Source organism: Amphibalanus amphitrite, unplaced genomic scaffold (assembly GCF_019059575.1).
Source record: "Amphibalanus amphitrite isolate SeventyFive unplaced genomic scaffold, NRLGWU_Aamphi_draft 001292F_arrow, whole genome shotgun sequence".
In the NCBI taxonomy this organism is placed as follows: Eukaryota; Metazoa; Arthropoda; class Thecostraca; order Balanomorpha; family Balanidae; genus Amphibalanus; species Amphibalanus amphitrite.
Window position 1 is genome coordinate 71,738 of NW_024882785.1, and position 19,750 is coordinate 91,487.

General features: G+C 45.6%; 3 protein-coding genes across 3 annotated transcripts; 1 reads left to right on the forward strand and 2 right to left on the reverse strand.

The window, feature by feature from the left end:
• The first annotated feature begins 276 nt into the window (after window positions 1-276).
• Window positions 277-3,346, forward strand: LOC122371909 (sulfotransferase 1C2-like). Its single transcript, XM_043348681.1, has 4 exons — window positions 277-408; window positions 1,022-1,332; window positions 1,584-1,878; window positions 2,477-3,346. Exons 2-4 carry the CDS (start codon window positions 1,022-1,024, stop codon window positions 2,909-2,911), a joined length of 1,041 nt encoding a protein of 346 aa, XP_043204616.1. The 5' UTR covers window positions 277-408; the 3' UTR covers window positions 2,912-3,346.
• A 1,056-nt stretch (window positions 3,347-4,402) lies between these two features.
• On the reverse strand, window positions 4,403-11,789 carry LOC122371911 (sulfotransferase 1A1-like). Its single transcript, XM_043348682.1, has 4 exons — window positions 11,663-11,789; window positions 9,932-10,242; window positions 9,367-9,658; window positions 4,403-5,868 (listed from the first exon to the last, which is right to left on the reverse strand). Exons 2-4 carry the CDS (start codon window positions 10,240-10,242, stop codon window positions 5,434-5,436), a joined length of 1,038 nt encoding a protein of 345 aa, XP_043204617.1. The 5' UTR covers window positions 11,663-11,789; the 3' UTR covers window positions 4,403-5,433.
• Window positions 11,790-14,204: 2,415 nt separating this feature from the next.
• LOC122371915 (general transcription factor II-I repeat domain-containing protein 2-like) lies at window positions 14,205-14,792 on the reverse strand. Its single transcript, XM_043348689.1, has one exon. The coding sequence runs from the start codon at window positions 14,790-14,792 to the stop codon at window positions 14,205-14,207; it is 588 nt and encodes a 195-aa protein (XP_043204624.1).
• Between the last annotated feature and the right edge of the window lie 4,958 nt (window positions 14,793-19,750).

The window sequence follows — 19,750 nt, forward strand, 5'->3', positions numbered from 1 at the left end:
CGCTTGTTTACCTCTCGAGTTTTTAAACGTCTAATCATCCCACTCAACCAGAGGCGGTTCAAGCAAATCGGACGAGAACTCACTCCCCTATTCTGCTCCTTCGATACACATCACGCAAGGATGCAGACTTCCTTCCTGCTGAACAAACCGAGTCGTCATCTGACAGTCCATCCTCCCTCCCCTCGCTTTAGAGGACAGCTCTCCATTTCCGCCTCTGGTTACGCCTCTACATCAACAGCGGGAGGCTCGTTTGTCCTTGGACACATGACTCAGCGCAAAAACGAGTACCGGTAGTGAAGTGTCGGACCAGGCGGCGCAGCAGTGTCGGAGACGGCGGGGAGCAGAGAGCAGGGCAGAAGGAGATCGGTGGCGTGCAGAGCAGGGTCGGTCGGTGGACGACGAATCAAGGTAGGGTGTCAACGGTTCGTTTTTGGATACAAGTAATGCTGTTCCATAGATTGGTGTTGATAGCGTTTTATCTAATCGTCGCTATCAGTGCACTTGCAGATTATTCTAATTTGTTACTGTCTGCAGCTCTGCTGTTTTCGTGTCATACAATGGAGTTATTTTGAGACTTAATGAGGGAACATAGAAAATAAAATCAAAAGCATTCCTTCAATATAATTACCTATGACCATAACAATGATGACAGGCATTCTAATTCAGCCATCGCACGCTGAAATTCAGAGCTCGTGGGACAAGTTCTGCTTAGCGTGTACTCTGGTGGCGTTCATTGAACCATTGAAAACATTCGAAGTGCCTTAAGTTACCCAAACACCCTGCACTGCTGAGTCCGTGTTCACGAACTATATATTAGACTATAAGGATAACCCGTTGACTGAGTCCGACAGACATTCTGCTTCGCGCGCTTCAACGAACCTCTATTCTCTCAGTAAATACAGACATATTTACCAGGACTTTGGCATACTTACGTTTGTATCCCGACCATGAAGTGTTTGATACTTTGAAAGCAGTCCATGGTGTTTATTAAAAAAGCCTAACCAATTGCCTTTTCTTTCAGATGAGCTCTTCAGAACGGATTCCGTTTCCATTCAAGATCATTCCTCTAGAAGATGAAGATCAGAAAAAGATTGCCAAAGATTTTGTCGGCAATCCTACAGGTCTCGCATCTTGCAACCACTGGGGCTTCAAGCTGTCAGCGACAGTAACTGAACAGGAGCTAGAAGACCTTTACAACCATCCTCTGGACCCACGTGACGTGTGGGTGGTGACGCCTCCCAAGTGTGGAACTACCTGGACCCAGGAGATGGTCTGGCTGATCGCCAACGATCTCGACTACGAGGGCGCCAAGACACCCATCATGCCAGACAGGTGGGGCCAAAGACTGTTTCTACTCTACATAGTTTCGATTATGTGTACGAGTTCGACATGGATATTGCATGCCTTCATACCAGCATTTATGATACACAAGTGCTAGTTTATTCATATGGCTAGATACGTTTTCGCGCCCAGCTACGGATACATGGTTGAATGACGTGTCCTTTGTCACTCTGAATTGCCTAAATGGAACGCATTTCCCATTGCCTGCTAATAGAACCACTACCGCCCTTTTGTATTTTCAGATATTCATTCATAGATTTCGCTGCGCTGAGCGACAAAGAGTTTGAGGCAAAGTTTGCAGCTGCTGCTGCAAAAGAAGGCGAGCCCCCGCGGAGCGGGCCGATGGATATGGCTAGCGCTGCCAACCGACCCTCACCGCGGTTCGTCAAGTCGCACCTGCCGTTTTCTCTGAACAACCCTCGCCTGTTGGACACCTGCAAGGTGGTCTACGTGGCCAGAAATCCCAAGGATGCCTGCGTCTCATTCTTCCACCACATGAGGCTGATTCGTCTGCACGACTTCCTTGGGGACCTGGAGGTAAGGGGTTCTCGAAGAACTTCATCATCTTCATCGTTCGTATGATATCTGCGGCGCATGACGCAAACAATCTTCTCATGTGTCACAATGTTAGACGTTTGTTTTGCAGAAATCTTGGGATTCAAGACCGATGTTCTTATTTTCAGCAGTCTAAGCTTATCTTAAAGAAAACTTTCGAAAAGGGAATGTCTGGCACTAATTACCGTAGGTGGAAAAGAGGCTGTGCTACCTCTTTTTACGTTTTGAATCAATCAGTCAATCATCAATCGGATCAACTGAATCAATCAATCGGAACATGGGCCCAATCTTACCAACTGCCGTGAATGCGCATTCACGGCATTTGGTAACATTCAAAACTATTCAATATTCATTTATTCATTCGTTCGGGCAACATTCATAATCATTCACGCTATCCAAATCATTGGGCAAAATTAGCTGGACGTAAATAAAAAGGATATCATTGATACCAGTGCCGTAAACTCCGGCCAGTGCTGCCAAATCCTATTCACGGCATTGGTAAGATTGGGTCCTGCTCAGTTTTGATCTCTCCATAGGTTAACTACTTTTGAGTGAAGCTGTTTTCATCTGGTGCTTTCAGCTCTTCATGGACTACTTCATCAAAGGCCAGGTGGTGGAGGCGCCCTTCATCGAACACATGATCGAGGCGTGGAACCTGCGTCACCACCCCAACCTCTGCTTCCTCTTCTACGAGGACATGAAGAAGGACCTGAGGGCGCAGATCCGCAAGGTGTCCAAGTTCCTGGGGAAGGACTACTCTGAAGAGCAGGTGGACAAGCTGGCAGAGCACCTGCACATCGACAACTTCAAGAAGAACCCGTGGGTGAATGCCGATCACATGAAGGACGGCAAAATCATGCACACAGATCGAGGGAGTTTCATCAGGAAGGGCAAGACAGGTGACTGGAAGAACCACTTCACCCCTGAAATGAATGAGAAGTTCGACAAGTGGATGGAGGAGAAGCTGAAAGGAACCGATCTTACCTTCGTGCAGGAGCTGGAGAAGCAGGACTAGACACTCAAAGCTACAAAACTGTGAGTCTAGGGAAGGAGCGGACAGATGAGCTTTATGTACATTTTGAAAGGCTTGTCAGTGAAGGTGATTATCGCAATTTCTCTGATGAATATGGTTGGTAGCTACAATGCGGAATGAGGCAATGTCTCGCCGCTAAAGAAATGCAGGCATGGCAAAGATGCTGTGCTTTCCATGACGATCGGGCGCTGCGATAACTCGTCGCAAGTACCACCACCGTTTTTCGAGTCGACAGAAAGCAGCGTAATAATCGTGCACAACTCATGTACGTTTAAGTGTGAACTTGAGATGTGATATTGTCGCTACTTTTGCAATTGTGTGTGGTTATGGATTCCGTAAAAGCAGATGTGTATGCATGAACAATGATATCTGATGGAAGATTAATCTCAAAACTGATTAATACACCCTCAAATATAATATGCAGCGCTTGAATCGTGGTCAAAGTCTTAGGTGTGCCAAACTTTCTTCAAAGGTTTCTTTCTTAAACGTCCATATTTTTGATCCTACACACAATGATAACCAGTAACTACACACATATGAATGAGCGGCGTCGATGACATGCAGCTTGTCATACAGCACACCATCGCAGACCTAGCATTCCCGTATGCGTCTTAGTCGACACGTAACCCACACACCCGACAGTATTCGCTGATATGCACAGCCCAGACACCTACACTGTGCAGAGGTTTCATAATCCATTCGGAATATTGAATAAAAAAGCAAAGTAACCTGAAGGACATCCCGCTCCTCAACACAGCTAAATAGATCATCTCTGACACACTTTTTATTCATCTGTGTTTGCTATGTTGTTGCATAGATCACTACATACGTAGCTACATAGTATAAGAAGTATAGCTCTGCTGATGGATGCATCTGCATACATCGTGCAACATACATGGTGCCAGGCTTTATGGGGGGAGAGAAGAAGGAGAGAGAGAGAGAGAGAGAGAGAGAGAGAGAGAGAGAGAGAGAGAGAGAGAGAGAGAGAGAGAGAGAGAGAGAGAGAGAGAGAGAGAGAGAGAGAGAGAGAGAGAGAGAGAGAGAGAGAGAGAGAGAGAGAGAGAGAGAGAGAGAGAGAGAGAGAGAGAGAGAGAGAGAGAGAGAGAGAGAGAGAGAGAGAGAGAGAGAGAGAGAGAGAGAGAGAGAGAGAGAGAGAGAGAGGAGAGAGAGAGAGAGAGAGAGAGAGAGAGGAGAGAGAGAGAGAGAGAGAGAGAGAGAGAGAGAGAGAGAGAGAGAGAGAGAGAGAGAGAGAGAGAGAGAGAGAGAGAGAGAGAGAGAGAGAGAGAGAGAGAGAGAGAGAGAGAGAGAGAGAGAGAGAGAGAGAGAGAGAGAGAGAGAGAGAGAGAGAGAGAGAGAGAGAGAGAGAGAGAGAGAGAGAGAGAGAGAGAGAGAGAGAGAGAGAGAGAGAGAGAGAGAGAGACTACATGGTGCACACTCACAATCAAAGCTGAAACACAAAAAAGCTTTTGCAAGTTCAAGATAGACTTCATTGTATTTAACAAAACGTTTTTTTAGACGACGAAGTGAGGGACGAAAACAGCCATCGGGACAAGAAGCGCACGTAAAGATTACAACCGTCCCGTGCAATTTAGAAACTACAGTTATATTAATCACTCTGAAGCTCGTAAACCAGCACGACTTGAAACACGCGATAGACGGAGATACACACACGTCTACGCATACATAGGCGTCTCTATACCGAGGTTTATGACGCATACAATGCATTTTGCATAATATGTATATTGATTGATAGAGACAAGTAGAAAAACACGGAACAAATAGTGCATGGACTCGTTTCGATTATCAAATCTTCATCAGTATGACATAACCACAGAGAAAACAAACAGAGAAGACAGAGAAACAGAGAAACACAGAGAAACACAGAGAACACAAGGTGTGTGTGCTATATCTTGTTTTCTCTGTGGTTATGTCATGCTGATGAAGATTTAATAATTAAAACGCGTCCATGCACTAGTTGTTCTGTGTTATTTTGCATAATGCCTATTGCATACGATAAGCATGCAATAGGCATTATGCAAGGGAGGCGGAAGCAGTCTCACAGGCAACATGATGGCTGATATATAAAACGCATGATTTGATGAGCTTAAAAGTGAAGACCTTCTCTAAAACCAAGAGTGAATACCGGATGAGAAGTGAGAACAATGATGACCTAAAATAAAAAATTACTCAGGAAAACGCTCATCTGGTCACATTCAGCTGTCAGCAGCATGAATACTGCATAACTCAGTTTATACTTTAAGAGTACCATAAAGCATACCATCAGGTCAAGCAGCTGTTAATTCGTATGTCTACGTTTTACATCATTTTAACCCCGCTTAGATTAGAAAAATCATGCAGTACGTATTTGTAGATTGCATTGATAGTCAACCGGCTCTTCCTCATCATCAGCGTCCGGGTCATGATGACTTCCATCATCAACATCATCATCAGCAGCAGCAGCAGCATCAGCAGCAGCATCAACAGGAGGATCGTCATAATGACCTCTAGTCCTGCTTCTCTAGTTCCTGGACAAAAGTGAGATCCGTTCCCTTCAGCTTCTCCTCCATCCACTTGTCGAACTTTTCATTCATCTCAGGAGTGAAGTGGTTCTTCCAGTCACCCGTCTTGCCCTTCCTGACGAAGCTGCCGCGATCTGGGTACGTAAGACCAAGCTTATTCAGGCTCTCGAAGTTTACGAACGGATTCTTCTTGAAGTTGTCGATGTGGAGGTGCTCTGCCAGATTGTCCACCTGTTCTTCAGAGTAGTCCTTTCCGAAGAACTTGGCCACCTTGCGGATCTGCGATCTCAGATCCTTCTTCATATCCTCGTAGAAGAGGAAGCAGAGGTTGGGGTGGTGACGCAGGTTCCATGCCTCGATCATGTGTTCGATGAAGGGCGATTCACCCAGCTCGTCTTTCATAAAGTACTCCGTGAAGAGCTGAAACCATTCAGGTTGGTTGAAAGACAGGCAATCTGCTCCAAGCAATTCAACAAAGGCGAATATGAAGGACTATGTAGAAGGACTATTGTAGTGGTTTAGTTTCAACCACGGAATATATAGTCTACGACATGGAATGGACAAAACGAATTTTTCCTGTAACTGCTGAGTTTTTGGCTATCTGGCAATTTTAGGTGTGCTGCTGTGGTTTTGGCACTTCCGTGCTGATGAACGAGATGAGTTTTATCAAATTAAATAACTTTTGTTTGATAAAGTTAAGCGTTCTTTTGAGCATAGTTAACGTTGTAGAAGTGAAAAGAAATAACCTCATGCTCATTAATATCGAAATTAAAATTGTTAATCAAAAATATATTTTCGTGAATATCACTTCGGTCGGTGACATTCACGACACGGAGGATACGAAACACTGCTTACTGCTTAGCTTTCCCATCAATTCTGCATATTAATCCACCGACGAAGTGATATTCACAAAATATATTCTGGATTAATATTTTTAATTTCGATATTAATGAGCATGAGGTTATTTCTTTTCACTCTTATAAATTAAATAACTATTATAAAACTCAAACTATGCATGGATGTATGTGAGCCTGTCTTTGTTAGCGGGTTATTGCTCCGAAACTGTGCGAACTGCGCCGGTGAAATTTTCAAAGTCAAAAGCCTGCAAAAATTGGTTGTATTAAAATTTCGAGCGCGCACGACGCTCGGTTTCCACACTTGGAGGAGCATCTTTTGCTGCATTCGGCTTGCATTCGGGTAGGTGCTTTCATCGCCAGTACTTTCATCGCCGGGCTACCAGACGCCGTTAGCAGCACAATTCGGGCCGACACGCGCGCAGAAGGCCTGGATCTGGCCAGCATCCTGGCGCGGGCAGTGTTGAGTGACGAACGTGTTCTCTGCAGCAGCGGGTGTGAGGCGAGACGCCAAGACACCGGCGGGTCGGTCAGGGTCCACGGCGGACCGGGCACGGCGTTATTAGACCTGTAGCAAGACCGGTCACCTCGCCAGGAGCTGCATAAACGTCGAGGAAACAGCGTCAGCGCGAGCGCCATCTCCCAGTCAGTAGCTCGCGCACTTCCGGTCGTGATATTTACACGGAGAGCACTGTTCTTGTGGTGTGGTCGGCCTATCACTTATCCTCCGTGGCCGGATGACTGCGGCCGGCGGTGGCGTGGCTGAAGCGGCGAGTGAATGATCTGAAGAAAGGCTGGGATGACACCACAGATGATGTCGAGCTGCGTGCGCAGGCCAGCTACTTCACCGAGCGTGTGACCCGTGCCGGCCCAGCGCACTGGCCGTGAAGACTGACGGGCCGTCCTCTGACGTCCTCCGTGCATGGTGGCGACACTGCGATGCAGTACCTGGAGGGAGAACCGAAACACCAATCAGTCCTCCAGAGTGTGCCGTCGGTTACTGCTTAGAATAAGCGGTTAAAAAAAAAAAAACACCAACGAATGTTGTGCTGACATGATAGTCAACAGAGAGGAACGGAATGGCGATTCTACTGCCGCGGCCCGCGACATTTTTCTTCCGCTAGATGGCAGGAAGAGCGAGCGCCTGAAGTTATGCTGTACCGTAAAGCTTTCGAGATCGAGAATCTTCGCCAGCAGTGCGGAAAATGGCTCCAGATATAGAGCTGTTGAAGGAGCTGCCATTCGTGGTTCCGAATCTAACGGCTTTCAAAATGCAAGGCATGCTTCGGCCCTGTCTTTCACCTACCAGTGAAATGTGCGCGCTCTTGCTCGACAGCGTCAGTTGGTACCGCGGTCGCCGCATCGACGGGTCTGGCTGGCCCCTCGCCGCCATCAGGGGCGACGGGAAAACCACCGTCACTCGTCAGTGTCGGGGCAAGCTGGTGTGCCTGCACCGAACCTGACAAAGGCAAAGCACGTGTCTGCATGAGGGGTAACGAGTAGCGAGTGCCATGTACCAATTTCCACTTGGGCCGAGCTCCACTATTCAACCCGCTATTAAGTTCAGAAACAATAAACAGCACTTCGACAACGCTGTCCGTTTTTCTTCACCTCTTGTAACAAAATCGATTCCAGCTAAACGAGAAAAAACGCTTCCCGGAGCAGCGATTCCCGTACAACACAATTTAGCGTGAGCATCTATCTGCCAAACTGCACGATCATTTCAATGAACAACTTACCGGCCCCTGTCGGTGTCGTGGTCACTTCCATGCTGGCGACAGCAGCCAGCGGCTGGTCCAGGGGGCTGGCGTCTCTCGCTATAACTGGGGCAGCAGAAGCAGCAGCTCCAGAAACAGCAGCTCCACTGGCGAAGGATACCATCAGCCGGTTGTCCTTCGCTTTAGCGGTGCCGGCCGGGCCGGGTCGTAGGCAGCCACGGATGCAGCCTTCTCGGTAAAGTAATCTTGGCCTTCTCCGGTGTCTAGACAGTTGCAATTTTGATATCGCCTTTCGGCAGTAGCCGCAGCGAACCGCGCTGGGCCACATCATTTTTAAGCTCACAAATTCGCGATAAAAAACGCCAATCCGCAAACTCATTCGTAATCCTAATCAAGTTGAAGTTGAAGTTGAAGTTGAAGTTGTCCATGGAAAGAGGCCCCTTGCAAAGGGCCTGCGACTTCCTCGCTTTCACTTTTACTTTCTCTCCACGATATTCCTTCGTTTGGATGTTTTTCAACTTTGTGGCTGATTTTGACGATGCATCAGTCAAACTATTTCAATGCTTGAACTGAGACGTTGCCCAAAGCTGGTCGATTTCTTTCTTAAATTCGCTAAGGGTTGGGGGCAGTAACCACTCTTTCTGGAAGAGCATTCCAGTCATTTAAAGCCCTCAGCGTCACAAAGTTGCGTCTTTCTCTGGTTACAGCTTTTTCCTTGTATATTCGAAGACTATGAATCACAATAAAAAAGTACAAAAAAGCAAATGAATGAGAACATTAACGGTAAATCGCCGTTACCAGTACTAAATAAACCGTCGATTCTACCCTTGAATCACTACTGCACAAGAATGTCGAATTTTGTTTAGGTTGTCGAGTTGTTTTCGTGGTTTTGTGAAAAATATTTGATTTTCTAGCGCGAGAGCACTGTGTGCGTTTATAATACGGGCGCTTCCTTGCTTGCTTTCGAGTTACACGTTTAACGTGGTTAAATCGCGATCTGTCCATTCCATGTCGTAGACTATATATTCCGTGGTTTCAACACTAGGAAAAAAGTTAGCTCTTGCAATGATGAGAAAAAGCTTTAGCTAAACGGAACTCAACTGTCACAATCATCCAAAAGACGATGATGACTATAATCGGAAAATGGAAGGCCAAATAGCCATATGACCATCTGACCACCTTTTCGGTAGAAAATTTTAGCATTTCTTTCTCACATAATACAAAGAAAAAAAAATTATTCTTCTGTCTGAGCAACGACATTGAAGTGACTTTTTTGAAACGCCTTGCACATTTAGCTTGTTACACGTATGGTAGCATGACGATAGCTTTGCCGAAATTTCACTCACCTCAATATCTCCTAGGAAGTCATGCACGCGTATCAGTCTCATATGATGATAGTAGGAGACGCAGGCATCCTTGGGATTCCTGGCCACGTAGACCACCTTGCAGACATCCAGCAAACGAGGGTTGCTGAGGGAAAACGGCAGGTGCGACTTGACGAACCGCGGCGGCGGCCGATTCGGATCTCCCGCCAAGTTGGGAGGACCTCCAGTGGCGCCATCTTTTTCAGAAGGATTTGAAGTGAAGCGTTTCATATACTCCTTATCAGAGAGGCCGGGGAAATCAACAAAACTCCACCTGAAATGAGTACAAAAAGGTGTTTCAATTAAAATGTTTAGGTTCACGAAAAAAAATATCATGCCAAATATCGCGACGTGAGTCGCTTTTGTGCTGAAAACGGTGACATTTTTCTAGCTAGTCCAGAAATGCATGAACCTTCTCTCTTACTTCTGATCTCATATAACATACAACGATAAAACGATAAAAGATGAAACGATAGCTCAATTGTAGTAAATTCAGTGGGATTGCAAAAAAGAACATTTGTAAGGATTGTGACATTGCTTGACGTGCCTGTCTGGAATGAATGGCGTCTTGGCGCCCTCGTAGTCGAGATCGTTGGCGATCAGCCAGACCATCTCCTGGGTCCAGGTAGTTCCACACTTGGGAGGCGTCACCACCCACACGTCACGTGGGTCCAGAGGATGGTTGTACATGTCCTCCACCTCCTGTTCAGTCACGGTCGCTGAAAACTTGAAGCCCCAGTGGTTGCAGGAGACCAGGCCGTTCGGATAGCCAGCAAAATCCTTCGCTATCTTCTGTTGAACTTCATCTTCTAGCGGGATAATCTTGAATGGCAATGGAATCCTTTTCTCCGAACTCATCTGAAACATATTGGCCGTTTTTACGACGGAGTATTCGCGGTGGTACCAATTTGATACATGGATAGTACCATTGCCAACCCTCTGAGGCCTTGGAATTCCTACATCTGAAGTAGCTTACCTTCAAAATATTTATTGCGCTGCCATATTTCAACACCCTCAAATCTCTCTCGAGACTAGTTTTTATGACATTTTTATAGTAGCTTTTATGGCATTTTCATAGTACCTTTTGTTTCTCTGCATTCCGCATCTTATGATCGTTATGCAGAAACGTGATTTGGTGCCCCTTTCTCAGAATCCAACTGTAATTTTTCCTGTTAGCTTGTTTGTCGAAGCCACAGCCTTGTGTAACTCAAAATAGATAAATAGAAAATTTAACATCGTTTTATATGCTGTATTAGCTGAAAAATGTGTTTTTTAATGCTTCCAATGTGCCTTTCACAAATCGAATTTGGCGAAACATCGGCTAGTTACTGTACGTTCATAAATTGTATAGGGTCCTTAAAGCCTGAAACAGACTCTTTCCGCAGTCAGGAAATCCAGAGGCCGAAAAAACAGTTCGACTTTCTCCAACCGATCTAAAATTTGCTCCACAAGAAAAATGATTTGTTGCATAACCCGGGTCAAGGCCTTGAATCCCTCTACAGTTTCCATGGATACTGAGCACCAATACCGTTAGCGCCAGACAGCTTCAATGCGCTGAAACAGGGCCGTGCAAGAGGTCATGACGTGCCCGTAGTTCCAAGTTCTTACTGTTCGGCGCGTAGATGTCGCTGGATGTCGCTGCCGGACCGCAGCGACATCTATTCCACGGACTGTACGCTCTAAAAAGCCGCTACTTTCTACAACTGCTGTAAGGGCGAAATCCCGCTCGCGATTACGGGAAAAGTAGCCTTTTTGACACTGATTTGCTTCAGTAAGATGGAAGCAACTGGGCTGGGAGCAAGTCAGACGAGGGTGGCATAGCCAGGCCGTGGGTCGGTTACAAAGTACTCACAGTGAGTCATTAGCTGAAGCTTGAAATTGCACATGGATGCAAGGAATGGCCATGCAAGTAAAAGATTCTGTGTTTCATCATTGGCGATCGATTATTTTCCGTTTGCATAGCTATTCGGTCAATTATATGCTCCAACACCGGTTGGAGGGATGGACAGTTTTTCGACCTCTGAGGAAATCGCATGCGAGAGCCTATCAAAATACATGGAAGCACGCTCGCATCAACCGCACGCACCTCTCGCATGCGATTGATGCGGGCAGAATTTTAATGTATTTGAATATGCTCTCGCATGCGATTTCCTGAATGCGGAAAGAGTCTGTTTCAGTCTTAAGGTCCGATAACCAGCACATACCTTCCCACTTTCAAGTACCTTTTCTGTATTCAGGAACCCAACTCGTTATTAGCACGTATCAGCTGCTGACGTACCTTTTGTCGTAAGAAGTGTGATAGCTCTCTCCGAACAACCACTGTTTTACGCAGGCACCCCTTCGCACTCCTCCCAGCGCAGCGGTTCGACTGTAGTCCGCTCAGCTCCAGTGCTATCTGGCCAGTGCCGCGGCTTGGCCGCGCCGTCCAGAGAACGTTCACTGATACTGATCACGTACGAGGTCGTTGCAGCTCGCTGTTTATATTCAGCTTCAAGGCCAGGCGACACGCACAGCGGTGGGGCAAGCCAGCGGTGGAGACGGGAAAACGACCGCTACCGGGTGGCTGGGGAGTATTACGGTCTTGGGCATTGGGTAAGCTCTATGTGATCTCTGCCTGATCAGTGAGCTGTATGTGAGATTGTGCATGAGATATGTGTGAGATATAGGCAGAGCATTCTTCATGACCCCCAGTTGAAGATATATAGAAGGATTCCTCATGGCTTCGAGTGGAAGATAATTATTTCTTTTCCAAGAGGGTTACTGAAAAACCGAGCGACGAAGGAGCAATGTTTTTCTGAAACACGCGAGGAAAAGATATCCGATCTTCCACGACTGAGCCAGGAGGAATCCATGTAGATGTTTATTCTTAATTTAATTAAATAATATATTCAGATGTATTCATCAGTGAAAAATCAGTCTCAGAGTAGTTCATTTGTTTTAAATTCATAGCTTTCATACTAGTGGTGTCAATTTCAGAAAACGTATGTCCAAAGTCCGTCCAATGTCCAATGCTTACGTCAATTGTCTGTCCAAAAATGTCCAAGCCAGCCATTTGTCCAAAGATGTCCGACACCTACGCAATAGTTTACACTCAACATAGCTATTTAATTTGATTTTCATGTACCGTTACAAGCTCAAAAGTGTTAATCATATCGAAAGCTGAGCTTTCTAATAGCCAATCAATGTTAACCCGCGCCCCACTGGGGTCTGCGTATAACACGCCCTACTGGGGGGAGGGGGGGGGGGCTATTCATAGCCCCCCCCCCCCTCCTAACTCCGAAACTACTAGGCCGATCGTCAAAATTCAAACGGCGTCTGATAGCCCCGGAAAAACTGTCGAGCGAAACCTAATTTCATTGACCTCGAGGTCACTGATGACGTCACAGGTCAGGTCAAAGTAAAAATTATTAGCATTTTGGCTTGTTCACGTTTTGGGCTCTGGCCGCCGTCTTACAAGTCAGATCAGGCTCATTTTTGGTTCACACACTCGTGAACAGATGCTCTAGATACCCTGAGGGTACCAAACTTGTACTTTGATTTTCAGGTCAAGGTCAGGTCATCACAGGTCACCAAAATATTATATCATGCGTCGGTCACGTGACACATGTTTTATGGTCCATTTAGGCCAAAGATTTCGAATTTGATGTCGTCTGTGTCATTCGAGGTCATTTTGAGTCGAATTTAGCTTAGGTCAGGTCACTTTCAGGTAAAGAAAGGTCAAATTTTGAAGTTAGAATTTTTTAACAGAAAAGGTGTCTAATGGATGTAGCTTGAGCTCAGGAACACGATGGTGCTATTTATATTGGCGTACGATGTCAAATACGTGGTGAAAAATTGATTTGAAAAATTAATAATTGTGAATTTTTTGCAATAATGCGTATAACTTGGCCATTTTTGAAGATATTTAGCTAAAACTTGCTAGAGTTAGTCATAATAACGAGTTCTATCACATATATTCCGTTTTTTTTTTCGAAAAGTCAAAAACTTTTTGAAAAAAATGTAAAATATAAATTTTGAATTTTATTATATAAAATTTTCGAAATTTTCAAAATTTTGAAAATCCGAGATAGCAGTTTGATAGCGCAGTCTATTTTGAGTCCTCTCATGCAAAGAAATTGGATCTAGCTTAAAAACTGAGCCCTTGGGAGCGATTGCCGTGGTTCAATGTTTTGCGTCGAAATCGGCCGAACATGACGTCACTCTGACGTCATTTCCGGCCAACCTATGGTAGCTACGAAGTTCAAATTTTGACACTAGGTGTCAAATTGATGCAGCCAAAAGTACTGAAAGTTTGGCGTCGATACGTGAAGCCAGGGGCGGGCAAACTTTTGGGAGCGCGGGCCGGGTGTTGCATTTGTGAGCAACTGGGGGGCCTGAGTGCTAAGCTCGCCAGAGTTTCGTTTGTCAATGACTAAAATGGATGCTATGTTGCTATGACGCGACTGACTAACGACGGGCAATGACTGTCTCGTGACAGAGACAAATACTTATAGTTACACTTACAAACGAATGACTTTTGACCCATGACAACCGTACTAAAAATCAAGTCTGCTTTTGTAAAATGCACAGACACACTAGGAATCATAGAAATAACGACTCACCTTATTTGAGAAGTACCTCAAGAAGCTGGAGACGGCGGGCTACCATGATGTTTGTGTTTAGTTTCTTGGTTTATGCCGCAAAACTTTTCTCGATCGTAAGAAGACAAAATACTTCGTGATTCACATGCTATTTGTATTGACACGATACTATACGTCACTCCCTTCATGCTGTCCCAGAAAGGTACCGGAATGCGTCCTTCGATCTCCGCACCCTCGTTTTTAGTGCGAAGGGTGGTGCTGCTTCCTGCCGTGAAGAAGCCCTTCGACATTCGGCGCCACAGATGTCGTCGAGCTCAGCCTGAGGACGTCATTCAGGTGACGATCAGACAGTCTGGATCGGAGGCGGGATTTCACGTATAACTTCATTTTGGAGAACTGCTGTTCGCAGCAGTACGTGCTACCGAACATGGCAGCGATGCGTTGGACGTGCAATATGTAATTGGAATATCCGTCAGTGGGGATAATGACATCGCGGAAGAAGGCCAGAGGCGAAGAGGTTCGGAACTTTCCTCTGAGTTCATCACTGCTTTGGAGTTCCACCGACTCTCTCAGGGATACCGGCGCTTCGTCGACACTGAAGTTGAACGGTGCTGTCACCAGCTTGAAGTCGGTAGCGAGCTCCCGAACGCGAGCGAAGCGGTTCGTGAACTCCTGGCGCAGAGCGGCAAGAGCAGCGGCACATCCGTCGCGGTCGACATCTTCCGCAGCACAGGTGGCCAGGCGAGGGAAGTGGTCAAGCTGTCCTCGACCTACCTGGGCTTCCCACAGACGCAGCTTCACCTCGAAGGCAGTGACATGCGCATACATGTCGGGGAGCAGAAGATACTTTCCTTGAAGTTTTGTGTTCAGCGTGTTCAGGTGGGATGTGATGTCCGTGAGCAGTGCCAGGTCAGCCAGCCACCTGGAATCACTGAATTTATCGGCGTATGGCGAGCTTTTCTCATGTAGGAAGCTCGCGATGTCCTGCCTGAGCTCCCAAACACGGGACAGCATGGCGCCGCGACTCAGCCAGCGTACCTCACTGAAGAACAGCAGGTCACCGTGGTGCTATTGCTACTGAACTCGGATGAACCATAATCCTAAACTGGGCTTCCGTAGGGCTCGCGGGCCGGATTGCAATGCTGGCTGCCTATCGAGGCCGCGGGCCGGACGCCGGAGCTTGGCGGGCCGCATCCGGCCCGCGGGCCGGACTTTGCCCGCCCCTGCGTTAAGCGGTTTGGAAGTTATTGCAGAAAAACGGGAGGGGGCTATGAATAGCCCCCCACCCCCAGTGGGGCGCGGGTTAAACACGACTACTTTGTAAAAATGTTGAGGTGTAGCAAGCGATTGTCCAAAGTTGTCCAAAGCCTGCTGCCATTGTCCAACCGAATTCCGAATTGGACATTGGACAAAAGCGGAATTCCGAAGAGATTCAAGTTCCGATTGACACCACTATTTCATACACAAACAACCATCAAAAGACGGTTCGATTATCGACATATCATTTTTTTTTTTTAATAAATTTAGCTCGAACGTCTGAATGGGCGGAATAACAGAGCCGAATCCCACGCTAAGCAGAGCTTGTTGCGTAGGCCCCGACCCCTACCGTCCGATCGCGCAATTCCGGATATCGGGATAATTTAGATGCCAAAGTTTAAGCGTGCCCTTCAAAGCCGGACACGGCCTGTCCCACTCAACTGACTTCAACTGGCTACGGCTGCTCCCACCAACCGCAGACCATCCCCGTCAGGAGTCTCAAATATCGAGTGCCGGAGCGTTTCGAACCCGGGCTCTCACTACCGGGAGTCCAATGCTCTACCAACTGAGCTACGGGACAGGCATCATACTAAACCGCTTTTTGCTATGAACTCTCGAGACTTTATCTTTGCATCTCAGAGGGATGCAAAGATAACAAAATCTTACCTTCGCTTCTCAGAGCGGTCAGCGGGGCAAGATAATACATTCCTGCCCGGGGCTGGGAAAATTTAATGGTGTCACCGAGTTTTTTAATTGAAAGTACCGAGGGCCGGTAGGCCCGAGGTACTTTCGATTAAAATACGAGGTGACACCATCAAATTTTCCCAGCTCAGGGCAGGAAGCTATTTCCCATACATGCGTACCATTATAGGGAGCGTTGCAAATGTTATGGAGGAACCAAATCGCCCCAATTTCAACCTTGTTGAGTCATTCGTGGCTATGGTTTGCTGCGAAATAGCGTCAAAGTTTAAGTTTTATATGGTGATGTTTCACTTTATTCATGACAAATAATAAAACCCTTGCATCAAACACAATGTAGGTAGGTATATCATAATCCAATCAAATAAAATGAAGATAGATAAAATGAAGTTATAAGGAGCAAAATGATGCTCTTCAACTTTATGATGTGACGTCATTCATAATGACGTCATATATTTGAGAGGTGCAGGAAAATGTCGAGGGGTGCAGGAAAACGTCCAAAGGTGCAGGAAAACATATTTTCCTGCATGTCTCGGAACCAATCAGCATTGACTTCTCGTATGTTTCAAAAGTGCAGTATAATGCACGTGCCATTTTAATGCCTGGCTTTCTCGATTTAAACGTGCAATGTTGCATGTATGGGAAAATACATTCCTGCCCGGGGCTGGGAAAATTTAATGGTGTCACCGAGTTTTTTAATTGAAAGTACCGAGGGCCGGTAGGCCCGAGGTACTTTCAATTAAAATACGAGGTGACACCATTAAATTTTCCCAGCTCAGGGCAGGAAGCTATTTCCCATACATGCGTAGCATGGGAGCGTTGCAAATGTTTTGGAGGAACCAAAACGCCCCAATTTCAACCTTGTTGAGTCTTTCGTGGCTATGGTTTGTTGAGAAATAGCGTCAAAGTTTAAGTTTTATATGGTGATGTTTCACTTTATTCATAACAAATAATAAAATCCTTGCATCAAACACAATATAGGTAGGTATATCATAAGCCAATCAAATAAAATGGACGATAGATAAATTGAAGTTATAAGGAGCAAATGATGCTCTTCAACTTTATGATGTGACGTCATTCATAATGACGTCATATATTTGAGAGGTGCAGGAAAACGTCGAGGGGTGCAGGAAAACGTCGAAAGGTGCAGGAAAACATATTTTCCTGCATGTCTCGGAAACCAATCAGCATTGACTTCTCGTATGTTTCAAAAGTGCAGTATAATGCACGTGCCATTTTAATGCCTGGCTTTCTCGATTTAAACGTGCAATGTTGCATGTATGGGAAAGAAATATCCATGCACTGTAGACCCAATGGCAAATAAATCTCTATTATAATAGAAAGATACGGATTTCTTTTCTCAGCGGGTTGCTGAAAAACCGGAGTTCTATAGCCTTGGTTGGAAAAACCGAGCGACGAAGGAGCGAGTTTTTTTCCTAGAACACGCGAGGAAAAGATATCAGATATTCCTCGAGTGAGTCTTGAAGATATTAACCCGCGCCCCACTGGGGTCTGCGTATAACACGCCCTACTGGGGGGGGGCTATTCATAGCCCCCCTCCTAACTCCGAAACTACTGGGCCGATCGTCAAAATTCAAACGGCGTCTGATAGCCCCGGAAAAACTGTCGAGCGAAACCTAATTTCATTGACCTCGAGGTCACCGATGATGTCACAGGTCAGGTCAAAGTAAAAATTATTAGCATTTTGGCTTCTTCACGTTTTGGGCTCTGGCCGCCGTCTTACAAGTCAGATCAGGCTCATTTTTGGTTCACACACTCGTGAACAGATGCTCTAGATACTCTGAGGGTACCAAACTTGTACTTTGATTTTCAGGTCAAGGTCAGGTCATCACAGGTCACGAAAATATTATATCATCCGTCGGTCACGTGACACATGTTTTATGGTCCATTTAGGCCAAACATTTCGAATTTGATGTCGTCTGTGTCATTCGAGGTCATTTTGAGTCAAATTTAGCTTAGGTCAGGTCACTTTCAGGTCAAAAAAGGTCAAATTTTGAAGTTAAAATTTTTCAACAAAAAAGGTCTATTGGATGCGGTTTGAGCTCAGGAACACGATGGTGCTATTTATATTGGCGTACGATGTCAAATTCGTGCTGAAAAATTGATTTGAAAAATAAATAATTGTTAATTTTTCGCAATAATGCGTATAACTTGGCCATTTTTGAAGATATTTAGCTAAAACTTGCTAGAGTTAGTCATAATAATGCGTTCTATCACATATATTCCGGTTTTTTTCGAAAAGCCAAGAAATTTTTGAAAAAATGTAAAAATATATATTAAAATTTCGAAAATCTGAGATAGCAGTTTGATAGCGCAGTCTATTCTGAGTCCTCTCATGCAAAGAAATTGGATCTAGCTTAAAAACTGAGCTCTTGGGAGCGATTGCCGTGGTTCAATGTTTTGCGTCCAAATCGGCCGAACATGACGTCACTCTGACGTCATTTCCAGCCGACCTATGGTAGGTACGAAGTTCAAATTTTGACACAAGGTGTCAAATTGATGCAGCCGAAGGTACTGAAAGTTTGGCGTCCATACGTCAAGAGGTTTGGAAGTTATTGCAGAAAAACGGGAGGGGGGGGGGCTATAAATAGCCCCCCCCCCCCAGTGGGGCGCGGGTTAAGAATCCTCTTCTCTTCCTATATAGATGTTTATTTGTAGTTATCTGAAATATTATCTTCAAGTGTATATATTTCTGAAAAAAACTTTACATTAGTTTGCATCTAATTCATGAGCTTCATCTCAACAATCAACAAATGTTCGGTTATTGACGCATCATCACTTGAACGCTTGATATTTGGCTATGAACCCTCGAGAGTTTATCTTTGTATCTCAGAGGACTGTAAGGTAGAAATATCCCTGCGCTGCGCTGTAGAAGAACCAATGGCAAATAAACTTCTACTAGAATGAACAATATATAATTATGCATGGGACTGCCGGGAAGATGAAAAATTATCAGCGACGAGTGTGGCAATCGTGTTTGTATTTTGTATTATTAGCAGGGAGTGCCGCGACTTGTTCAATTTACTATGTTCCCTGGTGCTAAAGTAAGGCCTCTGTGGCCTGTGCGTCGCCGGGACTGTGGGAGGGGGCACTCCTGGTTACCTGATCATGGGTAACGGACTATCTTAGAAAAAAAAAGCGCCTTGCCTAAAAAAATACCATACCCGGCAGCTGTCGGTTCAACCTTATTGCCTTTCAGTACACAGAGAATGCTTCTTTCAGACGAGGTTGATAGCCATTGATGTTTCTATGGTGTATCCCGGTCAAATCAGGTACTGTCATTGAATGCTACTATACCATACTGGTAAGGGACGCATGGCATTGGTGTTTTAGCTCTCCGGGCGCCCTCATGGTAAAGTGATGCTTTGCATCCGTTTTAACCTTCGCCCCAGTGGGGGGGGGGGGGGCATATGTTACCACCCTGTCGCGTTTTTTGCGTGTGAATAAAAAACCGCGGCGCGTAGCGCCGCACCGCATGGCGTAGCTTTTGGTAAGTCAATTTTGGACAATGTGTGAAATTTTTGACCCCAGGTCATGTCAGGTCAGGTCACCAAGTCAAGTTAACTGACCAAGCCTAAAAAAGTTTGCAATCATGTCCAGCCTGCTGTGTTTGTCAGAAAGGTTTTAAACTTGGTGGATTGCATGTTGTTATGGGCGCCTACAATTTGTATATCTCGGATTTTTTTTTATATCCGTGACCTAAGGTCAGGTCAGTGGCGTGACCTTTCCATTACAAGTCAATGGAGAAAAATGAAAATGCCTCTAGATCCGTGTGTACGCATAGGAACAGTCCAAATATTTCAGAATCA

Coding starts and splice junctions, on each gene's coding strand:
- LOC122371911 (XM_043348682.1), bottom strand. CDS start 10,242: ATGAGTTCGGAGAAAAGGATTCCATTGCCATTCAAGATTATCCCGCTA. Junction 9,659..9,931: donor ACGCCATTCATTCCAGACAG/GCACGTCAAGCA, acceptor TACTCATTTCAG/GTGGAGTTTTGTTGATTTCC. Junction 5,869..9,366: donor ACTTCCTAGGAGATATTGAG/GTGAGTGAAATT, acceptor GAATGGTTTCAG/CTCTTCACGGAGTACTTTAT.
- LOC122371915 (XM_043348689.1), bottom strand. CDS start 14,792: ATGTATGCGCATGTCACTGCCTTCGAGGTGAAGCTGCGTCTGTGGGAA.
- LOC122371909 (XM_043348681.1), top strand. CDS start 1,022: ATGAGCTCTTCAGAACGGATTCCGTTTCCATTCAAGATCATTCCTCTA. Junction 1,333..1,583: donor ACACCCATCATGCCAGACAG/GTGGGGCCAAAG, acceptor TTGTATTTTCAG/ATATTCATTCATAGATTTCG. Junction 1,879..2,476: donor ACTTCCTTGGGGACCTGGAG/GTAAGGGGTTCT, acceptor TGGTGCTTTCAG/CTCTTCATGGACTACTTCAT.